Source organism: Capricornis sumatraensis, chromosome 11, assembly GCF_032405125.1.
Source record: "Capricornis sumatraensis isolate serow.1 chromosome 11, serow.2, whole genome shotgun sequence".
Taxonomy (NCBI): domain Eukaryota; kingdom Metazoa; phylum Chordata; class Mammalia; order Artiodactyla; family Bovidae; genus Capricornis; species Capricornis sumatraensis.
In genome coordinates this window covers 22473341-22494766 of record NC_091079.1, presented here as the reverse complement: position 1 = coordinate 22494766, position 21426 = coordinate 22473341, and the positions used below count along the sequence as shown (strand labels likewise).

At 56.2% G+C, this 21426-nt stretch overlaps 1 protein-coding gene across 1 annotated transcript in view; it reads right to left on the bottom strand.

Moving 5' to 3' along the window:
• Positions 1–21426, bottom strand: part of AGO2 (argonaute RISC catalytic component 2) — a 38724-nt gene that overhangs the window by 3610 nt on the left and 13688 nt on the right. The window contains exons 4-15 of the mRNA XM_068984015.1: positions 20422–20558; positions 19792–19926; positions 19096–19183; positions 16843–16990; positions 16045–16164; positions 15779–15901; positions 13147–13280; positions 11300–11484; positions 10080–10239; positions 7888–7978; positions 7178–7372; positions 2807–2941 (exon numbers count right to left, since the gene is read on the bottom strand). Of these exons, the coding sequence (XP_068840116.1) occupies positions 2807–2941; positions 7178–7372; positions 7888–7978; positions 10080–10239; positions 11300–11484; positions 13147–13280; positions 15779–15901; positions 16045–16164; positions 16843–16990; positions 19096–19183; positions 19792–19926; positions 20422–20558 (1651 nt within the window). The remainder of the gene's footprint in view (positions 1–2806; positions 2942–7177; positions 7373–7887; positions 7979–10079; positions 10240–11299; positions 11485–13146; positions 13281–15778; positions 15902–16044; positions 16165–16842; positions 16991–19095; positions 19184–19791; positions 19927–20421; positions 20559–21426) is intronic.

Here is a 21426-nt window from a genome sequence, read left to right as displayed (position 1 = left end):
TAGGGCTTCTCCAGTCCACTGGGGAGGGCGAGCCGCCCCACCAGAGACCAGCCCAGGAGCTGGGTGTGGGTGGGACTACAAGTCCTACCAAACCACTCAACCTCAGTTTACACTTGACCACTGAAAATCCACCCAACACCCAGCTCCTGGAACGGCAAAGTCCCAATCAATCACGAAGTCACTCGATTTTTTTTGTGAAGTTGTGCAATTTCAAACACACATACAGAAGAGAAAATCTCCCATATAACCCCTATGCACCTTCTGCAAGCGCTTGCTGAACGGGTGCAAGCTGCCTCAGAGACATGTGAGAAAGAAACGAAATACCTGAGAAGGGTGCCTACCTTTGCACCCCCTTCCATGCTGCAGTCTCAAATCTAGACTTCCTTACTCCCACACAAACTCACAATTTTTGTTACATATTTAAGCCTCCATTAGCGTTATACTGTGTTACTTTGCACGTTTAAAACCTGTACACATGTATCCGGTGTATTTTGCTACTTGCTGTGTTTGTTCCACATTGCAATTTTGACAGTCATTTGGTAGATAGTGTTTATTACTTTTTTGAATTACTTTTCATTGCTATGTAAATGCCAATATATAAACACACCACAAACTCTTCTCCTGTTAGCAGGGAGATTTTTTACTGTTTGTCCCCCTGAATACAAGCATGTGGGTTTCCCCAGGGTAGATCTCTAGAACTGCTGAACTGTGCTCCAAGTTGGCTATCCGCCTCCACTCCTGTCCAAAGGGCCGGAGAATCCTCGGCCTAATGATGCACTGACCTTGCGCTGAGTGCTGCGCGTCAGCTCAGCCACTCTCCCAGCACTCTCACAGGGCAGTCCAGGGCAGAGGGGCTGACAGCTTGTGGGCAAGCCGCCGGAAGCTGCAGGGACGGACTGGAGCCAGGGCCTCGGACTCCAGACCCTGTGCCCCTCACCACAGCGCCCACATCCTGGACAGCGTTTGGTGGTTTTATCAGGCTACCCTCATAATGTGAGCCCCCCAGACTTTTCCTGTCCTCTGAGATTCTTTCTACAAGATTGTTCTCTGAAGGTTTATTAAAGCTTGCCTATAAAAACCTCTGGACTAACTTCATCAAATAAGCTAAGTAGTTTCTCGTTTTTTTTTTCCCCAGCCTGTGCCACACATTCACATGGTCACCTCGTGACACCTTGGTACAATTTGCCTGTAAAGCTCTCTGGGCCCGAGGCCTTTGGGACGACAACTGGGACTGTCCCCCTCCGCTGGTCCTGGCAACTGAAGTCATTCTACAACTGACTATTTGCATCTGTTTCTCCTGCTCTCCAACGTGCTGTCATGACGCTGTTATCCAGTATGATTCAAATAACACCCCCTCTGCAGCCGGCCATTATCACCTTTTGCTCCCAACATCATCACGAGTATTCTCTCTTTTGTTCAGTCCTGATAGATTTATATAATCTTCAGAGAAGTATGCCTCACTTCTGTTAATCTGTGCTGTGGGCGATTCATTCTCTAGTTCACTATTTTCTATTTCTATAGAGAAAGTGGAGTGCAGGAAAAAGCTGACTTTGATCCCCCTGACTCCTGGGAAGAGAGGTCTGCAGGCTGAGGCGGCAGGGGGGCTGCACACACCAGCTCCTCAGCTATCCCTCGACCCCTGGGGATGACATCCTTCCTACGGCTTCAGACTTAACTGATGGCCCTCTTTCTAGTTTTACAACACAGCAGCTGTGTCTCTACCTCCTCCGTAAGTGCTGCGTTGGCTGCACTGCACAGGGTTTGGTATGAAATTCTCCTTTTCATTCATTTCTGATCATTTCACAATTGATTACTCTTTACCTTTTTAGTGCATGCGTTCCTTACAATCAAATTGAAAAATTTAAGTTTTCTTATGCTTTTTTCTACCACGGATTTAAAACTGGGTAACGGAAAATGCGGTTTGTAGAAGGGTGAGGTCTGGCGCTCTTCTGAGGCCGCCTCTGTGCCCTGGGATGAGGCCAGCTCGTGCTTGTGCCCTGGGCGTGAGCTCGGCCGCCACAGCAGGGCTCTGTCCGCCCCAGCTTGTTTCCTGCACTCTTCCCATTTTCAGTCTTGGTACCTCTTTCACTTTCTGACAGTGGTCTGTTAAAACAGACCTCTCTAGTGGTGTGTTTGTCAACTTCTTGGGGACTGCTCCCCATGGACACTAACCCCCAGTGTCCAGTCCTGCTGGTGGGCAGTCTGACCTAATGTCCTTTCCTTCCGGGAGGTCTTTTATCTTATGCAGCTACTTTGACGCCGTGCAGTTTTAGGACAATGTGTCTAGGTGTGGATTTACTTTTATTATCCTGTTAGGAACAGAACAGTCTTTTAATCTAAGGAATCCCATCTCTCCCCATTTGTGGACAGTTCTCAGCAGTCACATCTTTAAGTCTCGAGCCTCCTGCTCGCACACGGTTCTTACCCTGGAGCAGCCAGGTGGTGTAACGGAGCCTGGACGCTCCTCCAGACTGGACCCCTGGAGAGCTGCCAGGCCCCCTTCCAGGAGCACCCCAGCTGCCCTGAGGGCTCCCACTTCCCCTCATTCTACCTCATCCTTCACACCACGCTGTCTAGGACCACAGCTGCTCACCGACTCTGAAGCCTCACCTTTGGTCATTTCCACATGGGATAAAAGACACCCCCCCAGACGCATCCCAACCAGTGGGGTTTACAGGTTCCAACTGCTCCCCAAGCTGAGGCGAGCCCTGCTCTAATGCCTGTGGCCGGTCCCCACGAGCCTGGGATCCCCGTGTCACCAGGTCCTCAGTGTGGCAGGGTGGGTGGGGGGCCCAGGGACACTCACCCGCTCGTTCTTGTCAGTGCAGAAGAGCCGCGTGTGGTGTCTCTTCTGGACCACGATGAACGTGATGCCTGGCTGGTAGTCCTTCTCTAGCTTAATGCACGCCTCACGGATGGCCAGTAACTCATGGTGCAGAACCTGCAGATAGGAAGCAGGACATGCTTGAGGACTGCTAAGTTTTGGGGCCTCGCGTTACCTTAAAACGACTCCCTTTATCACATGTACGTTTGATACATATTTAAGTCTTATAGCTCTGCTAGCTTGCTGCTAGCTGTTGTGATTCCGTCTCTTTGAGCCTGTTTCTTCATTTCTATCATGGAGCAAATGGCTCCCAGGTTTCGTGGTTAAATGGCTTAGGTTAGATAATGCATAAACAAGCAGAGCATGGTGTCTGGAATGTTCTAAGTGCTACCATCCACAGTGGACATGAAGGCATGATGGGAAACACACACACAAATCAATCCGACAACTTATTTCTGGATTGGAGAGAATCTACTTAGAGACACACAAGCAAACAAACTCCACTAGCTCAGGTGCTGAGCCTAGTCTAAAACCCAGCTCCACCACTAAGCAAGCCTGTGGCTATCAAAGCCACAAAACCTGTCTGATCCCCAGTTTCCTAAGATTTAAAATGGGAATTTTTCTTTCTTTTTTTTTTTAAATGGGAGTTTTTCCCAAAGTCAGTCTCTCGCATCAGGAAGCTTCCATAAGCCTTTTATCCTTCTTCATCAGAGGGCAGACAGAATGAAAACCACAATCACGAAAAACTAACTGAACTGATCACATGGACCACAGCCTTGTCTAACTCAATGAAACTATGAGCCATGCTGTGTAGGGCCACCCAAGATGGACAGGTCATGATGGAGAGTTCTGACAAAATGTGGTCCACTGCAGAAGGGAATGGCAAACCACTTCAGTATTCTTGCTTTGAGAAGACCATGAATAGTATGAAAAGGTAAAAAGATATGACACTGAAAGATTACCTCCCCAGGTTGGTAGGTGCCCAGTATGCTACTGGAGATCAGTGGAGAAATAACTCCAGAAAGAATGAAGAGACAGAGCCAAAGCAAAACAACACCGTGAATGTGACAGGTGATAGAAACAAGGTCCGATGCTGTAAAGAACAATATTGCATAGGAACCTGGAATGTTAGGTCCATGAATTAAGGCAAATTGGAAGCGATCAAACAGGAGATGGCAAGAGTGAACGTCAACATTCTAGGAATCAGCAAACTAAAGTGGACCGGAATGGGTGAATTTAATTCAGATGACCGTTATATCTACTACTGTGGGCAAGAACCCCTTAGAAGAAATGGAGTAGCCCTCATAGTCAACAAAAGAGTCCAAAATGCAGTACTTGGATGTACTCTCAAAAATGACACAATGATTTCTGTTCGTTTCCAAGGCAAATCATTCAGCGTCACAGTAATCCAAGTCTATGCCCCAATCATGAATGTTGAAGAAGCTGAAGTTGAACAGTTATGTGATGACCTACAAAATCTTTGAGAAATAACACCAAAAAAGATGTCCTTTGCATCATAAGGGACTGGAATACAAAAATAGGAAGTCAAGATATACCTAGAGTGATAGGCAAGTTTTGCCTTGGAGTACAAAATGAAGCAGGGCAAAGGCTAACAGAGTTTTGCCAAGAGAATGCCCTAGTCATAGCAAACACCCTCTTCCAACAACATAAGAGACAACTCTACGCATGGACATCACCAGATGGTCAACACCGAAATCAGACTGATTATATTTGTTGCAGCCAAAGATGGAGAAGCTCTATACAGTCAGCAAAAACAAGACCAGGAGCTGACTGTGGCTCAGATCATGAACTCCTTATTGCCAAATTCAGACTTAAATTGAAGAAAGTAGGGAAAACCACCAGACCATTCAGGTATGACCTAAATCAGATCCCTTACGATTATACAGTGGAAGGGACAAATAGATTCAAGGAATTAGATCTGATAGAGTGCCTGAAGAACTATGGATGGAAGTTTGTGACATTTTATAGGAGGCAGTGATCAAGGCCATCCCCAAGAAAAGGAAATGCAAAAAGGCAAAACCGTTGTCTGAGGAGGCGTTATACATAGCTGAGAGTAGAAGAGAAGTTAAAGGCAAAGGAGAAAAGCAAAGATGTACTCATCTGAATGTAGAGTTCCAAAGAACAGAAAGGAGAGATAAGAAAGCCCTTCTCAGCGATCAATGCAAAGAAATAGAAGAAAACAATAGAAAGGGAAAGACTAGAGATCTCTTCAAGAAAATTAGAGATCCCAAGGGAACATTTCATGCAAAGATGGGCTCGATAAAGGACAGAAATGGTATGGACCTGACAGAAGCAGAAGATATTAAGAAGAGGTGGCAAGAATACACAGAAGAACTGTACAAAAAAGATCTTCATGACCCAGATAACCACAATGGTGTGATCACTGACCTAGAGCCAGACATCCTGGAATGCGAAGTCAAGTGGGCCTTAGGAAGCATCACTATGAACAAAGCTAGTGGAGGTGATGGAATTCCAGTTGAGCTATTTCAAATCCTAAAAGATGATGCTGTGAAAGTGTTGCACTCAATATGCCAGCAAATTTGGAAAACGCAGCAGTGGCCACAGGACTGGAAAAGGTCAGTTTTCATTCCAATCCCAAAGAAAAGCAATGACAAAGAATGCTCAAACTACCACACAATTGCACTCATCTCACACGCTAGCAAAGTAACGCTCAAACTTCTCCAAGCCAGGCTTCAACAGTACATGAACTGAGAACTTCCAGACGCTCAAGCTGGATTTAGAAAAGGCAGATGAACCAGAGATCAAATTACCAACATCCGTTGGATCATTGAGAAAGCAAAAGAGTTCCAGAAAAACATCTATTTCTGATTTATTGACTATCCCAAAATCTTTGACTGTGTGGATCACAACAAACTGTGGAAAATTCTTAGAGAGATGGGAATACCAGACCACCTAACCTACCTCCTGAGAAATCTCTATGCAGGTCAGGAAGCAACAGTTAGAACCGGACATGGAACAACAGACTGGTTCCAAATAGGAAAAGGAGTATGTCAAGGCTGTATATTGTCACCCTGCTTATTTAACTTACATGCAGAGTACATCATGAGAAACACTGGGCTAGAAGAAGCACAAGCTGAGATCAAGATTGCTGGGAGAAATATCAATAACCTCAGATATGCAGATAATACCACCCTTATGGCAGAAACCAAAGAGGAACTGAAGAGCCTCTTGATGAAAGTGAAAGAGGAGAGTGAAAAAAGCTGGCTGAAAACTCAACATTCAGAAAACTAAGATCATGGCATCTGGTCCCATCACTTCATGGCAAATAGATGGGGAAACAATGGAAACAGTGAGAGACTTTATTTTTGGGGGCTCCAAAATCACTGCAGATGGTGACTGCAGCCATGATATTAAAAGATGCTTGCTCCTTAGAAGAAAAGGTATGACCAACTTAGGCAGCATATTAAAAAGCAGAGCTATTCTTTGCCGACAAAGAACTGTCTAGTCAAAGCTATGGTTTTTCCGGTAGTCATGTATGGATGTGAGAATTGGACCATAAAGAAAGCTGAATGCCGAAGAATTGATGCTTTTGAACTATGGTGCTGGAGAAGACTCTTGAGAGCCCCTTGGAGTGCAAGGAGAACCAACCAGTCAATCCTAAAGAAAATCAGTCCTGAATATCCATTGGAAGGATTGATGCTGAAGGTCCAAAACTTTGGCCACCTGATGCAAAGAACTGAGTCATCGGAAAAGACCCTAATGCTGGGAAAGACTGAAGTCAGGAGAAGGGGACGACAAAGGGTAAGATGGTTGGATGGCATCACCGACTTGATGGACACCAGTTTGAGCAAGCTCAGGGAGTTGGTGACGGACAGGGAAGCCTGGTGTGCTGCAGTCCATGGGTCGCAGAGAGTCAGAGATGACTCATCGACTGGACTGAACTGAAAATAGAAGCATTCCCACCTTGAAACCTGCTGTGACGCCCACCATTATCTGAGTAGCACCAGGGGTTGGGGTACAAGGATACTGGCCCCTGTCTCTCCTCTCCCTTCCCCTGTAGAGGTGGCCTCCAGAATGTGTCCCCTAGTCCAGACTCCCCACAGCCTAGAAGGCAAAGTGTGGAGCCGGAACAGGCCCTGTCTGGTGTGTGCTGGACTGAACCTGCTGGACTGGCCTCGCCCAACCCCGGCCCCTGCCCCCGCCTCTCCTCCCATCCTGCTGCAGGGTCCTGACCACCCTGCACGCCCCACCCGTACCACACAGTGACCAGATAAACCTGGAGGCAGAACAGAAACCCGAGACGTCCTCCTGCAGAGGGACGGGGAAGTGCAGACACAGAGAGGAGGGCGGAGGCAGCGAGGCGGTGCCCACCTGCTGGAACTGCCCCTCGGAGACGCCGTCGCGGTAGAAGATGATGCGGGTGGGCTTGAAGCGCGTAGACTTGTAGAACTGGATGAGCAGCTCGCGCACCATGGCCGCCAGGTCCTGGATGATCTCCTGCCGGTGCTGCTGCACGCGTACGGTGGCACAGTAGCGGTTTGGGTGGGCGTCCATGCTGCCCACGACCTGCGGGGCAGCGGGGTCAGCAGGCGCCCCGAGGGCCAGTCACGGGCAAACCCACCACCTTTACGCATCTTCTGGGTGTGCGGCCCTGGTGTATATGAATGCGTCCCCAAGAATGTAAGTTTGCCCAAGGGACCTAATAAAAAACTCAACGACTGTTCAGAACCCCTCTTCCACTTATAATCAGATGAGGCTGAATTACATCAGCCCAGAGGTGGCCCCTGGAGAGCCTGACAGTGTGCAAAACTCTACTAAGCACATTGTTTTCCCCAAGCCAGGTGCACAGCCACACGCAACACCCCAAGACTCCCACCCCCAGCAGTGAGGAGTGTCCCCCAGGAAAGCTGGCCTGAAAGCAGTTGCCTGCAGGTGCCAACCAGTGGGAACAAGTCAGCAGGCTGGGCACAGGACCGCACTGGGCCAAACCACTGTGCTTTCATCGCTAATCAGACAATCACAGAGATGCTGGACGGGTAGGAACGCACATGGACAGAGGGACTGTGGGAAGTGATACTCACGGCGGCAATGGACGGCTTCTTCCCATCCCCGGCGGGGGGGTGAGTGACATCTGCCCCCAGAAAGATGACGGGCTGCTGGAACACTGGAGGCCTGCGGGGGAAGCAAGTGTCAGGGGCCACGGCTTGGGGACACCGCCCGGACCTCTCAGGACATGGGCACCAGCCCTACTCTGGGGCTCTGCTTTAAAGACTCCTTATCTCTCTGACACAGACAGAGAACATCTGATGGGGACAAAGAGGCTCGGGGTGAGACCTGCTGCAGAGTGACCCAGAGCGGGAGAGGCTGCAGGTGGCGCACACTGCACGAGGGAGGTCAGGTGCGGACAGCTGCTGAGGCTGCGCCCAGGGACGGGAGGGCTCTCCCCGGGGAGGTGATCGAACGTTTCCGAGATAGTTGCGTCCACAGAGTCCAAGGTCTGCAGCCAACCCTGGACCTGCGGCCACACTGCAGGGCGCCTGGCAGCCGCATCGCTCTCTACCCAGCACCCCAGTGTCTCCAGACACAGCCACATATTCTCGGGGGGGGGTGAATGTGTCCCAGTGGGGAAGCATGGAGCTAGGCTGTTCTCCCAGGGTCTTCTAAATGCTGGCCACACTCCAGCAGTCACCCCCCCAAAGAGGCAGTGTTGGGGGCCCGGTTCTCCAACAGCTGGTGGGCCCCAGCCTCACTGGCTGTGCGACCGGAAGCCTTCTTGATGCCTCATCCTTCTCTCCTCCCGGACTCACGTGCTGCCCAAGTGCCCTGCACCGAGCCCCCCAGGCCCCACAGCTTTTCCTCTTGCCCTCCCCTTCCTCTGATGGGTCCCGGGTGCACCCACACACGCAGTTCTGACTCACACTTTGAACCGGCACAACCACAGCAGCCACTGGACAGTCCACTCCGCCCCCCGGCTCCCCGGCACGCCTGGCAGCAGAGCTCTGGGATTAGCTGAGCCCGTCTCCTGCCTCCAGACCAGGCCTCACGTTGCCATGGCAACAGGACTGCTCTCTGCAGGGTCACCTGCACCCTGCTCACGTCCCCCAGCCCTGCGGCCGAGAGCCTCACACCTCGCCACACCTGGCTGGTCGGTGCCGTGTGGCGGCCACGCACGGGCTCCCCGCCACCCCCTCCTGGGCTCCAGAGCTGTCGCCTCGCCTCCACGACCTTCCAACCCTGCACCCCCCAGGGCCCAGGCTTGGCGGTCCTTCCTGTCTACACTGCACCCCGGGGTGCTCTCCAGCCCACAAGCTCTAACGACCACCCGCACGTGAGCCCTGAACAAGCCTCTCCAGCACAGGCTCCCGCCAGCCCGCCCCTGCCCCCCTGCTTCAGCTGGCGCGCCTCATCGCTCCCAGAGCCCAGGGTGGGGCAATCTAGACTCTCCTCTTCCACGCACAGACCAAACCCATCCTCTCAGCGAGCCAGGCAGCTCCATCGCCAAAACACCCACTGCTCTGGCCGCCCCCGGCCTAGCTCCCACCAGCGGCTCTCCTGGGACGACGCCGGCGGGCCTGGCCCTCCTGTCTGTCCAGAGCTGGGGTCGCCTTTCAGAACAAGGTCAGCGGGGCTGCTCCTGTGAACCTCCCCAGCGGCTGCGTTCCCCTGGAGCGAGTGCCAGGCCCCCAGGCTCGCCCCTCGGTCTCTGAGCAGAATGACCGCCACGCTCCCAGCAGGCAGGCTGCCCCAAGGCCCTTGCGCGGCCTGCACCCTCTGGAGCAGGCTGCTCCTGGTGTCCACACAGCCCTGCCCCCAGTGCCCAGTCTGCACCATGCCACCTCCTCCATGAGGCCCTCACCCTTCTGGGCTCCCTTCCGCTGTATCACTGCTGCTCAGCCCCCAGAGCCTGGCCCTGGCCTGGGGCCGACAGCACCGCCTCCTGCTCTGGAAGCCCCCTGATCTAGCACTGACCATAGGGCACTTGGGGTGCTGGTGCAGCCCTCCTGTCTACACGGCACTGGCCATACAGCTGCCACATCTCACATGCGGGACCCATCTCCGGATGGGGTCAGAAAGCCCTTCTCCTTGGGCCGGCACCAGTCCTCAGGGGCCTTGGACACCGAGACCAGGAGCAGCCAAGACCCTCGTCCTACTCACTTCTTGCGCCTGCCAAGCCCGGGACAGCACTCGGCATAGCTGAGCAGAGCCACCCCAGCATCGCCCTGCCCAGGGCGTCACCACAGCAGCCCCATGCATGGCAGAGGGCCAGCCTCACCTCCCCTGCGGCAGCAGAATGTTGTTCACGCCGCCCAGTTTGACGTTGATTTTCAGACAGAGGTTGGACAGGGTCTGTGGCGTGGTCCTTTGCACGTTCTTCATCTGCACACACTGCGTGGCCATGCCCAGCACCGTGTCTCCCACACGCTTGACCTCAGCTGCCGAGAGAACGGGGTGCTCAGCATGGCTTCCCGGCGCTCCTCTGCCCACCCCGTGCGCCTGACACACACACGGCCAAGCCCGGACCCAGTTCCGTGCCAGTTGCGGGGCGTCCCCCACTGGCTCAGGGAGGCCCGCTCGCAGTCAGGGGCATTCCTGCAACTTCTCCAGGGCACAGGGCAGTGTGCACAGGGCCAGGCTGGAAACCAGGCACTCGGGTCAGCAAGCAAGTGCTTGAGTAGTCAAAAATATAAACCCCTGAATCCTTGCTCCCTGGCCAATACAAACCCGATGCCAAAGTGCTCTCCAGGCCTACACCCCCCTCCATTCTGGGTTCTCTTGTGAAGCGAGTGGGCAACTGCTCTCTGGACAGGCCAGCAGAGACGGGAGACCCTGGGAGAAGAGTCACCTGGGCTTCCTCCTGCTCCTGGATGCAGAGCCCATAGGAGACGGGGAAGCCAGTCAGTGAGCCAATCGTGCCTCTCTTCCCTCTTCCCCATGGTGCCCACACACCTCCTGCACGGGGCCTCCGGTTCCCACCGGGCTTCCAGCAGACCCACACGCACCCACCTCCCCATCGCTTGCCTACACCCGGGAGCTTCCCCCACCATGGCCTGGGACTCCATCCCAGGGCTTGGAAACTCTGAGCCAGGTGGAAGTGCAACCGGCCTTCTGGCAGAAAGGACTCTGATCAAATCCCAGAGGATTCTAAGATGGCACGGCTCACAAGAGGAGGGCCAAGTCCCAAATAGGAGCTGAGGACTGCCCCCGCCCCTCCGAGGGGATTACTGCGTGCATATCGCGTGACCATTCTTCATTCAGCCGAAGTCTGTGTCCGCAGCGGACAAGGTAACTGCACGCCTGCCGCATCCCACACCCCCTCGGGACACCCATCTCGGGGAACCGGGGCCTCAGACGACACTGCCAAGGTGGCCCTGGGCACGTGCATGCCACAATCAGACACCACCTGGTCTCACTCAGACACAGGCCCCTCCTGGGTGTGGCAGAGGCCGCACCGCACACCCGTAGGGCCAGGGCCGGGGCGGCACCAAGACCTACCATAAACGGGGGTCTTCCCCGGCAGGATGACCACCACCAGCTGCAGGCCAGCGTACGTGTTCTTCAAGTGCCGGAACATGGGCTCCACGCTGTCCGCCCCCTGGGCATATTTACAGAAGCACGGCTGGCCCTGGATGGGCATGCCCGCATCTCTCGAGATCTTTCTGAGCTGCTCCGTGAAGGACCTGGAGGAGCAGGGTTGTTACATGAAGAAGAACCCAGAGTGCCGACGATCCAGACCCACCAGAGGCCCCGAGAAAAGGCAGTGTTAACCGATCCAGACCCCAGGCCGTTCTCATTGAGCTGAGTCCCTGCTGAAGCCCGAGATGAGGTTGTTTCAACAACACAATGTACAGAGGCTGCCCGCGTGCTCAGCACACAGGTCCCTGAAAAGTCAGGATGTAACAGGAGATGCCGTATCGTGGCCTCGCCGCCCCCACCAGCTGTGACCCTCCCAGGCAGCGACAGGGCTGTTCTTTTACAGTCGGGCACAAACAGCTGCTGCCCACTTGCCCGCAGACGCCGAGCACTGTCAGGGCAATGAGAGCCATGAACTGACTATCCCTTTGGACTCCCCCGGTTTATCCCATGCACACAGCTTGGACTCAGATGACATGGCCACGGGAGAAAACAAGACAGCCCGCAGCTAAGAGCAGCACCAGCAGCTGCGGCCGTCACAGGCGGGGTGGGGGAGACGCGCCACAGCTTCCATTTTAGCGCAGGGACAGAAACATCCCAGCCTTTTATGATAAAGCGAGGATACGCCGCCCCACCCCAGCCAGTTAGCGCCCAGCCTCCAGTACGTTAGTGCAGGTGAAGAAACGCACAAGCGTGAATCTGCGTCTACGCCCACGGTGCACCTGCCCTGGGGCCATCTGGCGCCAGGAGAAATGACACAAGGGCCCCAGACAGAAGCGGGGGAGGCAGCCTGAGGTCAGACTGTACACCCCACCCCTCCCTGCTCTCTCTGCCGGCGGTGTGGGAGAAAGGGCTCCGGCCCTTATGCCAGCTCTCCAGAACGCCTAGAGCTGCAGCTCCCTGGGACCAAGGCCCGCTCAGACGCCCACCGGCGACTCCCTGCTCCGAGGGCCCCTCCTGCTCCCTCCCAAGGGAGGTGGGAGGCACACGCCTTCCATTCCCTGTTAGGTTTTGGCTGCTTGGAGAAGCATGGGCAACCAAACTACATTTATAGTGCTGCTTTCAAAGTGTCTGACACCGGGTCAGGTTGGTCTGATATAGAAACATGAATCTAAAGTGCTTTTAAAAACAGTGCTAGTTCAGTGAACTCAACTTTCTCCTTTGCCTCTGGTTGGTACACTTATTGGGCTTGGCTGCTAAAGAGCCCGCCTGCAATGTGGGAGACCCAGGTTCGACTCCTGGGTCGGGAAGATCCCCTGGAGAAGGGACAGGCTACCCACTCCAGTATATTTGGGCTTCCCTGGCGGCTCAGCTGGTAAAGAACCCGCCTGCAATGTGGGAGACCCCAGTTCTATTTCTGGGTCAGGAAGATCCCCTGGAGAAGGGAATGGCTACCCACTCTAGTATTCTGGCCTGGAGAATTCCATGGACTCTACAGGCCACAGGATCGCAGAGTCGAACCCGAGTGAGCAGCTTTCACTTTCACCGTACACTTGCTCACTTACTGTTTTCTCTCATAACCTGCTGCACCTCTGCACAATCACTCCCACAGCAAGTCTGAGAAGCAAAGCTCCCCCTTCCTGACTGGCCCACCCTGAGCAACGCCCTCTGCCAAGCCCCGCCCTCCCCTCGGAGGCTGCCACCTGCTCCACTCGGAGCAGGCCTCCCCACACCCACCCCGGGACCGCGTGCCCGGCTGGCAGCCTTACTTGAGGTGCACCTCCGTGCACTGGCGCTGGGGGGCGAAGCAGGCGATGGCCCACACCTTGATCTCAATGCCCGTGTGGAACTGCTTGTTCCTCATGTCCCACACGCCCTGGACTGGGGTGGCAATCGCCTTATTCTGCAAATGGCAAGACGCTCAGAATGAGAAGAAAACAGCCCTCTGACCCTGGATTTTGTCACTGTCCCCACTGTGGCTGGTCCCCAAGCAGAGGGAGCCTCCTGCGGCCGAGGACCGGGCCTGTGTGCAGCCTCCAGTGCTGCGTAGCCCCACGCTGTGGGGGCCTACGGGGGCACCAGTGCTCACAGGAGGGCTGGACGGATGCACAGACCAAGGACGGAGGGACAGAGAGAGGGGGTGGGGGAGGTGAGCTGGGCGGAGGGTGGCTGGAGGACAAGCAGAGGGATGGAGGGGCGGGAGCGGGAGCAGGAGCAGGGAGGGCCCAGAGCCCCACCCACCCTCACATGTAGCCTGCAGGAACAGGATGGCCTCCTGTGTCAGAAACAAGGATTTTCCCTCCGCCAAGACCAGCCACGGCAGCCAGGGAAGGGCACGGAAGCAGGGCGCTTCTCCCAGCCCCATGCCTGGGGGCGGCCAGGCCAGTGGGGACTGAGCCACACCCCCGTGTCCCGCTCCCCACTGCCCGCCGCTGCTCAAGCTACTCCCATTTGAGAACAGAAACAACAGAAACGCATCTGCTTGATTCTGTCATCTCTCCACCAGAAAGGACCAGGGCTCAACACTGACTGTCACCTAAGGAATCTGTTAACTGCCTCCAGGTGACGCTGGAGTTCGAGGGACCAGGAGGAAGGGCCGCTGGAAGGAGCAGAGCCGTGGGCCTAAGGCCCTGCGGGGCTCAGTGTGTCTCAGTTGCGGTCACTTACTCCATTTTTCTAATGGAAAACACTTTTTAATTTTTCTTACTAAAGTAATACAAGTATACGGTAAAAGTCAAACATTACAGAAATGAATGTTTCATATTTTTTTCTAAACTAGTACCCTGTTCTGGCCAGCCTCCTTCTGTAAGAGAGCGAGCCACCACCACGTGTGGGCTGTTGTCAGAGCCTAGACATCAGCAAATGTTGCCGGAGGACATTTAATGTTTTGTCTGACAGGACAATGGGTAGGGCCGGTGATGAGACGTGTTTGCTCCCCCTATTATGTTTAAGAGATTTGGAAAAATTTGTTCATTTAGAAGCATGAAAAACTTCGAATCCTTAGGATTCTAACATTCCTGCAAGGTTAAAGAGCTGTTTTATTCTCTAGACACCTCCTGCCTTCACTAAAGACGCAGGATCTGCAGTCCTGGCTTTACCAGGCCTCACTCCTTCTGGCATGCAAAGGGGAACCCGCCTCCCTGCTGGGCTGCAGGAAGGTAGGAAGGTGCCCTGGGGGCAGTGTCTGGGCTCCCAGGCACACAAGGGGGCTGAGAAGGAGCCAGGGGGCCTCCTGGAGAGAGCAGGGAGCAGCCCCAAACACCCACGGCCCGGCGGGGGGGGGTGGGGGGGCGTACCCCCCACAGGGGACTACCTAGCAACACTCTAAAACAATGAGGGAGCCACGTGTCACATGCACTCCAAGACCTCCTTGTGATCTAAGAGAAAACAGTAAGTTAAAGAAGGACAAGGTATAGAAGGGTATTTAATACGTTACTATGCCCACAAGGAGTGAAAAAAACACATGGATAATCCCCAGGGTGATTTTACAAAGAGAACTGCCTCCTGGGAGATCCGCTGGGACGTGAGGAAAAAAGAGATATTTTCCCCTATAATTCTTTGCATTTTTTGAACTTTTAAACATTTTTATAAATACAACTTGCGTTTTAAAATAAGAAAGGGAAAAACCTGCAAACAAAACAAAATGAAAGCCTGCAACAGGCCCCACTCCACCAGCTGGGACAGGGTCAAGTCAAGCGGAACACAGGTTCCCACGGGTGCTCCCTAATGGACAAACACCATGACTTTTGCTTCTTTCCTCCTTTAGGATCTTAGTTCCCGGACCAGGGATTAAACCCAGGTCCCGGCAGTGAAAGTACCCAGTGCTAACCACTGGACCGCCAGGGAATTCCCGAAGTTGTGACCTTTGAAGCTGCGCTCTACCCCACCCCCCACGACCCCGCCTGCCCACCACCTTGCTGGAGAAAACCCCAGCAGAAAAGAAGAATTTCTCATGAGCCCTAAGGGGCTCAAGGGTCAGGTTCAAACTGACCAGAGCCAGAGGCCAAACATTTGCATTAACTAAACTGAGGTACTTGTTCCCAAATACCACCCAAACAACAGTTAGAAAGCAGAGGCAGCAAGGAACTTGTGGACAATTTATCACTGACCGTGTCCCCCGCACACAAAGAACGATGGCCTTAAAAGTCTGGTGGGGTAATAAAGTTTACCTTTAGATAAGCAAAAGGGGGTCTCAGGCAACTTTAAAGGGTCAAGGAGACCAGTCCTCTGTGAAGCCCAACAGCTGTTACAGGTTCACACAGGAGCAGGAAGGACTCTACCTTGACCATGGTCTACACCTCTAGGGGTGAGGAAGTGGGTTGGACGCTCTTGCTTCACGGTCAGCATTCGGACACACACTCCCAACACCCACAGAACAGCCCCGCCCAGCCTACCACCTACCCTGCCCCCGTAGAGGATGGAGGGCGGCTGGAGGACCCGTCCGGTCACGTCTGTCATCTCATCTTTTACCATGATTCCAAATTCACGAACGTAAGGATCTGTATTGAAACTGGCACTTCTCATCTTGAAAGGGAAGAGAGAAGAGGCTCAGAGTTGGGGGGCAATGTTTGCTTCCTTCCAGAAGCTGCGACTGTCCAGAGCGCCAGGGTGCCATGCCCAGGGACCCTGTCCCCACCCGAGGCCTGCACCAACGATGGGACGCTCACCAGCTTGCTAATCTCTTCCTGCCGATCGGGGGCTGACCTGGCAGTCGCTCTGATCATGGTTGAGGTCTGATTGTCGGTCAGCTTTTTTATACATCTCTGTCCCGCCACTATGTTACAGACCTGCGAGGAAACATGAGAGCTGGGGTCAGCAGTGGGCTGGGGGAGCGGGCGGGTCTGGGGCTGAGCACAGACACTGGTGGGGCGGGGGCGGGGATCTGTTCCTGAGATCCACTAGGAACGGCAGCCCTGAGGAGGCCCTCCGGTCCACAGCAGAACCCCCCAGGGAAACCCGGTGTAACACAGACACAGCCTAGGGACAGCGCAGGGGACCAACACGGCCGCAGGGCGGGCGGGCCTGGGGCTTCAGCACGGCTGTGTGGACCCAGTCCTCAGACAGGAGTGTAAGCAGAGCTTCCTGGGAAGGGAAGCTGTCTACCTTTTGGGCACAGACGGGAAAAACCCAACCATGGCCCAGATGTTTGAGCAACCAGACAAGCACTGAGCATTTAAAATGCTAACAGAAAACAGTTAGAACTCGGGCCTCCATTTCAGCATTTGATCTTTTCCCAGGCAATTATTTTTCAAACCAGTAGTGGATTTTACACTTCCTATGCCAGGGGTCTGCTGGGCACACATACACATGATCCTGACCTTCACACAAATCCTGTGAGTTACCAAATCCATTTTATTAATGTGAAAACTGAGGCTGGACCACGTCTGTGAACCTGCCCGAGGTCCCACAGTGGCGGGAGTCACAAAGTCTGGCCCAGCCCACAGAGACAGAGGGCGGGGGCTTGCCTCCAGGGGAAGGTAGGTGTGTTTCTGCTCCTGTCCGACTTGTAAACACGGGAGGTGGGGGTAGCGCAGAACCAGCTTGTGCCTGTCCTTGAAGTACTGGGCCACCGTGCACTCCACCGTCTGCCCGCTCTCCTGCTGCAGCGGGAACCTACGGGAGAGAGACAGCTCAGGCCTGGAGTCCACCCGGGGCCCCACGCACCTGCTCAGGCAGCCTTCCTGGGTCTGCTTTCTCAGGGATGGAAGAGGCGGAGGGCCACCCAAAGCAGTCAAAACCACACCATGCCCTCTGGGTCATCGGGAACATCCCCAAGTCTCAAACTTTTATCTCCAGAGTCAGAAAGAGAAAAATATCCCCACGCTCACGATCTGCAGTAATTACAAGAGACACCTACATCTAGGGGACATGGAAAGGATCCGGACAAAGGCAAAGCCAGGAAGAACGGCCTGTGCGCATTCCAGGCCGCCTCTCACTGACTCTGAAAGTTGTTCACAGGCTGCGTGCTCCAAGAGCCCGCCCCAGACAATCTGAGACCTTCCAGACAGGACGGCAAAAGGGATAAGCCGCGTCTGCTTGGGCCTCTGCAGTAACACAGGCTGGGCTGGGGCCAAGGGTGCCGGGCACGGGGACCAGGACACAGGCTCACCCTGGCCGCCTGCTGCACGAGGCCCTGGGCGCCCTGCTATAAGCGGTGCCCAGAGACACACCGGTGCTTCTCCTGGAATGACCACAAAATAAACTCAAGTCCTCACTAGACCCAGGAGGCCTCCAGGTGGGGTGCAGGGGGCCACACGCTTAGACAGCAGGGCACCCGTGCATCCAGGACACCTACTACCTCGACGGGGGCCCCACCTGCCTGTGCTGTGATGGGGCACCTGCAGAGGCCGAGTCCAGGCGTGTCCACTCGCACCCACCACCCCGCCTGGCCCCTGCTCAGTGCAGAGGACTGGACAGTGAGCCCACACGGCCCTTGTCGCGCTGGTGACATTCAAGGAGAACTGCTGGGGAGTCCCCGGGAGTTCCCACCCAACCCACCACATCCAATCTCATCCCCACTCCTGCCTCCAATAGGACAGATTTCATAATTTCATCCCACGATGTGAAGTATGGATCGACTAAGCCAAAGGGGCACTTCCAGAACTCACCATGCAGAGTCTGGACTTGTGAGTGACAGAGAAGGCCCCAGAGGGGCTGGGGGGAGTCTGAAGGGACAGTGACTTACGTCTGGTGGCTGGGGGGAGTCTGAAGGGATTTATGTTTGGTGGCTGGGGGGAGCCTGGAGGGAGTCGAGTGCGGTGGCTGGAGGGAGCCTGAGGGGACTCACGTGCAGTGGCTGGGGGGAGCCTGGGGGGACTCGCGTGTGGTGGCTGGGGGGAGCCTGGGGGACTCACGTGCGGTGGCTGGGGGGAGCCTGGGGGACTCACGTGCGGTGGCTGGGGGGAGCCTGGGGGGACTTGCGTGCGGTGGCTGGGGGGGAGCCTGGGGGGACTCGCGTGAGGTGGCTGGGGGGAGCCTGGGGGGACTCGCGTGCGGTGGCTGGGGGGAGCCGGGGGGACTCACGTGCGGTGACTAGGGGGAGCCTGGGGGGACTTGCGTGCGGTGGCTGGGGGGGGGCCTGAGGGGACTCGCGTGAGGTGGCTGGAGGGAGCCTGGGGGGAGCCTGGGGGGACTCACGTACGGTGGCTGGGGGGAGCCGGGGGGACTCACGTGCGGTGGCTGGGGGGAGCCTGGGGGGGGGGAGCCTGGGGGGACTCGCGTGCGGTGGCTGGGGGGAGCCTGGGGGGACTCGCGTGCGGTGGCTGGGGGGAGCCTGGGGGGGGGAGCCTGGGGGGACTCGCGTGCGGTGGCTGGGGGGAGCCTGGGGGGACTCGCGTGCGGTGGCTGGAGGGAGCCTGGAGGGAGCCTGGGGGGACTCGCGTGCGGTGGCTGGGGGGAGCCGGGGGGACTCACGTGCGGTGACTAGGGGGAGCCTGGGGGGACTTGCGTGCGGTGGCTGGGGGGGGGCCTGAGGGGACTCGCGTGAGGTGGCTGGAGGGAGCCTGGGGGGAGCCTGGGGGGACTCGCGTGAGGTGGCTGGAGGGAGCCTGGGGGGAGCCTGGGGGGACTCGCGTGCGGTGGCTGGGGGGAGCCTGGGGGGACTCGCGTGCGGTGGCTGGGGGGAGCCTGGGGGGACTCGCGTGCGGTGGCTGGGGGGAGCCTGGGGGGAGCCTGGGGGGACTCGCGTGCGGTGGCTGGGGGCAGTCTGGGAGACTCACGTCTGGTGGCTGGCCGGCCTCCGGGTCACGTTGCACACGCGGTACTTCCTCTTCATCTGCCCACAGTGCGTTATCTCCACCTTTAGACCTAAGGACACAGAGTGGCTGGGCTTCAGCATCAAGACTCGGCCTGGCCTGTCGCGACACCCCACCGACAGACCACTGGATTTCAGGGGACCGTCACCTGCAGACCCACGCTGAGGGCCTGGGCCGTCTCACCCGCAGGGGTGCCTGAGGCCTGTGCTCAGAGACAATGGATGACGTGGGCTCTGCTGAGAGCGTGGTGTCCATGCCCATGGCCTTCTGTGCTTCCTGTGGGGATATTTTTAGCAGAAAACCCTGCTGCTGGCCTCTGTATACCCCCGGGAAGGACAGGTGCTGAGGGCTGGGCTCCGGGGTGTTCCAGCAAGCAGGAGGACCCAGCCCGACCACGGTGCCCTGGACTGCACTTCCGTGAGTGGAGACCAAGCTTGATGATTACAGACACCCCAAGTGGTGAGAAGCCAATGTTCCGGAACATCTGAGACGCTGGTTAAGTCCTGAGGCCACCCTGGGCTGCTCTCTGCCGTGCTCAGACGTCACGGGCCACCCTGTCCCCGTGTTGATGAGTCTGACATCGACTGCCCCCGCCTCTAAGGGGAAATGTGGGCCCCCTTGGCCGTGTGCCCCTCAGGTCTAAGGCAGGCAGCTGCTTACCTTTGATTTCTTTGGTAAACTTGACCCTTTGGGAATCTGTCAGAGGTTTCTGTTGTTCTTCAATACTTTTAAAATCCAAGACTTCACAAACAAACTCAATGACTGGCTGTGCCTTATAGAACGCTGTCGCTGAGACTGTGGGCGGGAAGAGAAGACGTGACGGGGTCTGCCTGGCATAGCCCCTTGCACGGCAGAGCCCCCGGCCAGGCGGGAGGGCACCTGGCTTCCGCGCCCCCCGCCCGTGGAGCGGACTCGGAGCAGGGGTGTGGCAGGGGGACTTGTGCTGGGGCGGGGACTGCCACTGCCCATCCCGGCCAGGGTGGCGCTAGGGGCCGGAGGAGGCTTCGGTCACCTCTGAGTGAAGTAAAGCTGGGCTCTACAGCCACAAGCCGTGGGTTTTCTGGCAGTGTCTGACCACCTCCTGGCCTCCATCTCGCTGAAGTTTATCCAACACAAGGGCAGCTGGGAGCCCCCCGCAGCACCCTGAGCCAGCGTCTGGGGAGGGGGCCCCACAGAGGCTCTGATGGTTGAGCCTCAGTGCTGCTGCCCTCGCTCACGAGCAGGTGCGTGCGGAGCTGGCCTCAGGGGCCCTCCCCCTGAGCCCCACCCTGGGACCGGGGCTCTGCTTACCATCGATATTCAGCATCATCTTCCAGAGAGAAGGCCGGACGGACTGATGGAAGCCAAACCACACCTCTCGGCCCCCGCCCAGCGGGTTGGAGCAGCCCTCAGATGCCGTGAAGAAGGAGCGGCCCACGGGGGTGTACCTGGAACAGGAGCTTCGTCTAGGGGGGCCGGCAGGCACACACCCTGAGGATGGCCAATGTGCAGGGGACATGCGGGAGAACGTCCCCCCGAGAGCTGAGGGCACGTGGCCTGGTCCTGCCTCCCGTTTCCCGCAGGAGCTCCCACCTCGATGCCTCGCCTGCAGCCAGCACTTCACACCTTTCTCGGGCAGGGTGGGCAGGGGTGTAAGTGCAGGTGACCGCGGTCAGCCAGCTAGACAGGCCCTTCCTGGGCCTCAGGGCACCTGGCGCTGAAGGCCAAGGACCTCTCGTAGACCAAGCCCCCGGGCCATGCCCGCTCCGCTCAGCTCCTCCACAAGGCGGAGAGGGAGACGCTAAACTCAGATCTCGCTTGGGGATGGTGGGTCTGCGTGTGGAAGGATCCACACCCCTCCCGGGGCCAGTTCCCGTCGGGGCTCAGAGCTAGAGGCCCCCACACTCTCAGGGCAGTGGTCAGCGGCTGTGGCATCGCTGAGGGTCCCCAAGGGAAGACCCTGCTGCCTGCAGACGCAGCCGCCAACCAGACACGCGGCCTGCTCTCTACCTCCCCTCAGACGTGCTCATCCTGCCTCTTTCTCCACTTTTCCCAAAGACTTTCCTCCTGATGATAAAGGTAACTTGGTGATTAATTCAGAGGGATTTGTCGGGGGGAGAGAACCATCACAGCAATTCCTGCTGCTCATTTGAAAAATGGATTTGACATTTTGGCAACAACCCTTAGGAGTTGTTCCCTGCCCTGACGGACAGCCTGCCCTACCTGCAGAACAGCAGGGCGCCCTGTGAAAACCCACCCGGCCCTTCAAGGCACCTGCTCTTACACTCACATCTCAGAGTCTGGTCAGGGTTGGGA